Source organism: Chenopodium album, chromosome 19, assembly GCF_948465745.1.
Source record: "Chenopodium album chromosome 19, dcCheAlbu1.1, whole genome shotgun sequence".
NCBI classification, from domain to species: domain Eukaryota; kingdom Viridiplantae; phylum Streptophyta; class Magnoliopsida; order Caryophyllales; family Amaranthaceae; genus Chenopodium; species Chenopodium album.
The window spans coordinates 43,239,385-43,245,384 of record NC_137852.1 but is presented as its reverse complement, the minus strand read 5'-3'; the positions used below and the strand labels follow the sequence as shown (position 1 = coordinate 43,245,384).

Sequence of the window (6,000 nt, the reverse complement as noted above, 5' to 3'; positions counted from 1 at the left end):
CGTCAAATCATGAATCCGTAGTCCAATTTCATCATCACAACACAAAATAAAATTGATTAAACAACTGAGCCTTACCTTTAAACTCAATTGCACTCGACAACAACGAACTAACGAAGCAGCCGCACCACCACTACCGTCAGCACTTAAAAACACCGAGGAAAGAAGACGACGAGTACAGAAGAAGACTCGACCAATTGGTGTGCAGTACAGAGAGAGAAGGAGAGAAGGAAAGTAGAGAGAGAAGCAATTTAATTTTCTCGAAGAAATGAACTGAATTGAATTTTCAATTCCCTCAACCAACACCCCGTTACATTTCAAATTCAAAACGGGATTGACATGTCATCAAGTAAAAAAAAAAAAGCAAAAACACTCATATGCTGACTAATGCACCATAAATTACCACCCTGCCCTCCTATATGCAAATTTTGCATATAGGAGCTATGCGCTGAGGAGGATAATTAATTTGTTCATCAATGATCAATCCCTGTCTATCACATTATCTTTTTTTTTTTTTTTTTTTTTTTTTTTTTTTTTGAGAAATAGGAGAATTATGTAGGTTCAGGCTCAACGGTTTTTTTTATATGTTTTTCACAAAGGGTTTTTGGTTATGGTAGTATATCTTTTAGGAATATTCTTTCCTATCTTACGAGGGTAGGTTTTGTATAAATACTCTACCTATTGATGAATAATAAAAACTCTTCTCCCTAGTTTGTCACCAAGGGCGTTTTGTTAGGAAGATATGATAGAATATTTGCAATATCTTATAGTTAGGCAAGATATAATTTCTAGCTATATTTATGTTATTATATAATTTAGTTTCCTAGTTTAAGTTTATCTTCCTTGGAGCTCAAGGGAACACTTGTATAAATATTAATGAGAAACTCAAGCTATTGAATCATAATATTATCACGTTTGGAGGGTGTTCTGCATTTGGAAAGCCATATGGATACCCAGCAACAAGCTCAAGGGCATTTGGAAGGCACTCTTCATACAACCGAAAGTTCAGGCAAAATTGTTGTAAAAGCCACTTACAAGGGGCTTTCAGTGAGAATTGTTTTTTCTTTGGGTTTACCGATTAATCAACTAATTGAAGAAATAGGCATGAAGTTCCAACTTGAGGAGAACAAATACAGATTGTTTTATCAAGACAAAGATAAAGAGTGGATGATGCTGACTAGTGTGGAAGATTTGAAGTATGCTTCAAATGTTGCTGAATCATTAGGAACAAAGTTTGTTAGATTGTCTGTTATTGACTATGCTTTTAATTAATACAAGTAATACTATTTTGCTTATAGTGGCTTCAGTGAATTAACATTTGTGCTGTAGACTAGCAAAGATTATGACTATGGGCTGTTTGGCCCATTGTTGTTAAGTTAGGCCCCAGTTTCATTGTTTTCAATAGAAAATTAGTTTTCATGAAGGTTTTTTTTTTTTTTTTTGAAACAATGAAGATATAATTTCTAGGAAAACCATAACTATAAATTAGTTTTCGATTAAATAATTTCTCACTTTAATAATTTTCTTTTTATTTTAATTTTTTATTAAATCTTTTTAGAAATTATTCTATAACCTATACTTAACATATTTCTTTAGTTAACAATATTTTATATTTTCTATACCTTTTATACTACATACAAAAAATAATGAACTTAAATACTCTGTACTCACTGACTTGAAAACGAATTTCGATGCAAACTAGATCAAGCCAACTACTAGCTCTTAGCAACTTGTTCTGGTGCCTGATCGGGGCAACTACGACTCGATCCACCAATAACTAATACGGAGTATCTCCCTTTATTCCCCAAATTTTATATTTAGTATTTGTATTATTTTGCCTAGAATTAATAAAAATGTTATATGTACAAGTATTATTCAGTCACTCACATACTACGTCGTATAAGACAATTGTTACTGTTGAGGTTACGGGTTAGATTTCGGTTTTTTAAAAAGGGTTTTTGATTTACCAAACGGGTTTTCAGTTTTTCAAACGGGTGTTCGGTTTTTTAGGTAGTTTTGCACAGCCCTAGAGGTGATGGACTAGTGGTATCGCTCCCACCTCATATCTTTGAGGTATAGCCGTATAGGGATCAAACCTTATGAGACTCATTTGACGAATTTTTCTTATCTCACCCTTAAATGAGCCCCGTTCTTCTTACCATTTAAAAAAAAAAAAAAAAAATAGGGAAACCGTTACTTGTACATAATATTTTTTTTTTTTTTTTTTTTTTGAAAGAACTTTACATAATTCCTAGAGAAAAAGCCTAAACTTCTAAGTTGTTCTAAGTGCAAAATTTATGGTCAACAATCAACTATGAATACAACACATTCACTTATTAGCAATGTGTGGCCAGGAGCCATGCCCCAACATACCAAGCAACCAAAAATTCCCATTTTTTTCTATCTTTCTCTCAATGTAATAAATACCCAAATAATTTGGGACATTTTTAGCTTAAATTAAAAATTCCCAAAAAAAGATGGCAATTTTGCAAGCAATTCATCCATGTACTCCTCTCTCAAAAACCCCAATACTCTGTTTCTCACAAACCCCATCAAATTCCCACTTAAAACTTCACAATTTCATCAAGAATTCAAATCAAAAACCCAAATTATCATTCAATAAACTACATGCAATTGCATCAGATGTTGCAGTTGGATCATCAGCTTCAGAAGAAGAAGATGATGAAGTGTTTGTGGGTCCCAGCAGTCAAGCAGAGGTCAGAGGAGAGAGAGAGGTGGCAGATTATGATTGGACAGAAGAATGGTACCCACTCTACTTGACTAAGAACATTCCAGAAGATGCTCCTTTGGGTCTTACTGTTTTTCATAAACAGCTTGTTCTGTTTCGTGATGCTTCTGGTGAACTCAGGTGCTACGAAGATCGTTGCCCCCACAGGTAATTAACTATCCACTTGCCAATTTTAGATAATTATTAATTACTAATTAAGTACGAATGATGTAGACGTGATTTAATCTCGGGTGTTGGGTTGGATGTCAAGACTTTAATCAACTAAGTTAGTTAAAACTAGACGTGATTTGATCTCGGGTGTTGGGTTGGGTGTCACAACTTCCACTTGTATGTTCACGACTTTAATTAACTAGGCTATTTAACATATGGGGTAAGTTGATAGTATATTATTTGGGTTTTACTTTTGTAAAATTGAAAGGTAGTTATAGAAAGTTGGACTTTAAATTGTAATTGAAAGATTTGATCTTTAGGATCCCTTCATTTTCTATGTGAATGATGCACATTATAATTATTGATTGATTATATTTGGAAATCTGGCATTTTTGATTTGTTGTATTCTTGTATGACCTTTGAATGTTGGGGGTGTGGTTTAATGGTTAGAGACTTAAACATTGCTTAACAAGGCATTTCAACCAAGTTGACTTGAGACTTGAAATGAGAAATTTGCATACTTTGGAAATGTTTGGGTTAAAATTAAATCAAGCTAAAATACAAAACTATTTCAATAAGTTTTTTTAAAAAATATAAAGTAGATTATGTTAATTATAGGTCACCCCTTCATGTATAAAGCATTATGCATTATTTAGCCTTTTAGTTATGCAAGTATATCCATTTGCACCATTTGTGGCATTCACTAAACTCCAGCTTGTTTATTTAGTTTTATCGAGTACTTTCATTGCATTCAATTAGCTTCCAGCTTACAAATTTCAGCTATGTTACTAGCATCTTGTCTAATGATATTGTAAATGAAGCCTTGGAAGTTGAAACATTATTGTTCAAACATAGATGCGACTCCTTGAATCTACTTTGTTAATACAAAGAATTAAGTTTATTTAAATGTTGTGTGGGAAAGATTTTGATAATCGAATAATGATAAAGAAATTCCAAAACAATTATTTTGACAGACAGCTGACTTATAATGTGATGTTTGCTTTAGGCTAGCCAAACTTTCAGAAGGGCAATTAGTTGATGGGAGGTTGGAATGCTTATACCATGGTTGGCAATTTGAAGGCGAAGGCAAATGTGTGAAGATACCTCAGGTCAGGTCAATGCTTACCCTACATACTTAGGATTCCAATCTTAGCTTTCAAATCTTGCTGAAAATGCATGTTTCTAATAAATTTCTTTCACAAATCTGCTCTAGCAGCTTCCAGCAGAAGCCAAAATTCCTAAACAGGCATGTGTAAGGACTTATGAAGTGAGAGATTGCCAAGGAGTTGTGTGGGTGTGGATGTCCCAAAGAACCCCGCCAAACGCCAAGAAAATCCCTTGGTTTGAAAACTTTGCTAGGCCAGGGTTTCAAGATGTCTCGACAACACATGAGCTTCCATATGACCACTCTATTCTCCTCGAGAACCTAATGGACCCAGCCCACATCCCGATCTCCCATGATCGGACTGATTGGACTGCGAAGCGTGAAGATGCTCAACCTTTGCTTTTTGAGGTTACTGAGAGAACAGAACGAGGATTTGCTGGCTGGTGGGGAAAAGAAAGCGAGAAGTCTATGCTTAATTTTCTGAGGTTTGAGGCACCTTGTGTACTGTCAAATAGCAGAGAGTTAGTTGATGAAAAGGGAGAGAAACACTACTTCACTGGGCTCTTCCTTTGCAGCCCATCAGGACAGGGTAAATCCATGCTCATTGTGAGGTTTGGAACCACTAGAAGATCACCTCTTGCTAAATTTTTTCCCACATGGTATTTCCACCAAAACGCTAGTAAGGTATTTGAGCAAGACATGGGCTTCCTTTCGTCTCAAAACGAGGTTTTGATCACAGAGAAAGTCCCCACAAAGAAACTCTATTTGAATCTGAAGTCTTCTGACACTTGGGTTGCAGAATACAGGAAGTGGATGGATAAAGTTGGGCATGGTATGCCTTACCATTTTGGGCACAGTACTATTTCGCCCCCTGAAGTTCCAGCAGTTGTTGAGCATGCCCCAGCAGGCCTAGTTGCTGGGCTCTCAGCTCAATCTCCTGCTAAAGGTGGGCTAGGGACAATGTATGCTCCGAATTGGGCTAACAGGTATTTCCGACATGTGATTCATTGCAAGGAGTGTAGTGGTGTTTTAAAAGCATTTGAAGCATGGAAAAAAGCCCTGTCTGTCATCGCTGTTTTGTCAACTGGATTTGCCATACTTGTTTCGGGAAGACAGTGGAAAGCTCTTTGGTTAGTTACCACTTCATTGTGCTTGGCTGGAGTATATGCTTGCTCTGCTGCAATAGCATTGAATACAACAAATTTTATAAGGACTCATCGAAGGCTGTAAAATTTTCCTGTGTTTTCTGAGGATAAAAATTCTGGATTGGAAATTTAGAGATGCTCACTTCAACAAGAGTCTGAAGTCTCAGGACTGGGCTACTACAGATTTCAGAACCCTATGCTGTACAGAAAGCACATAGAAAAGAAATGACAGGTAGTGAAATACTCTGAATTCAATTTTTCTGTTTATTTTCAAACTGAGAAACATATCTTTTGGCCGATTTAAGTGGAATGACTTATGCCTACTGTGTGGACGGATGGAGTGATGGAAATAGCTAGATTGTATTGCTATAGGAATTTGTGTGTTTATGTAATTGTGTATAGCTGGGTGAATTCATAGTTTTTCCTCAAAATTTCTGTCTTGATTGATGTAAACAGTGAGATTGCATTTGTTATCAATATAATCCCTGGCAACTTATGTCAGCTATATGATGAACCGTTTTCTGTAATTCAATTGCCTATTTCTTTTTTTGCTTCTAGGATTATCTAGATTTGATAAATCACAAGGATCCATATATATATAACATAAATCAGCATGGCAATAAATCTATAATAGCAGTGCATGCAAGGTGAAAGATCAATGTGATCACTGATCAGTACATCAGAGTATTATTGGTTACAGTATTTATTTATGGCAACATGCATATTATTAGAACCTCAGCATGCTAATCATCACTCATATAAGTACATAACTGAATCAAGGCTGTAAGTATCATGTGGAGTCAAAGCTGATAACTTTGTTTTCAGAAAAGACTGCTATATTAGATGCTTAAGAA

The 6,000-nt window shown here is 35.5% G+C and overlaps 1 protein-coding gene across 1 annotated transcript; it reads left to right on the top strand.

Annotated features, from left to right (window-relative positions):
- The first annotated feature begins 2,336 nt into the window (after positions 1-2,336).
- On the top strand, positions 2,337-5,673 carry LOC145593771 (protein TIC 55, chloroplastic-like). Its single transcript, XM_081650123.1, has 3 exons — positions 2,337-2,893; positions 3,903-4,005; positions 4,113-5,673. The coding sequence occupies exons 1-3, from the start codon at positions 2,475-2,477 to the stop codon at positions 5,229-5,231; spliced, it is 1,641 nt and encodes a 546-aa protein (XP_081506249.1). The 5' UTR covers positions 2,337-2,474; the 3' UTR covers positions 5,232-5,673.
- Positions 5,674-6,000: the final 327 nt, after the last annotated feature.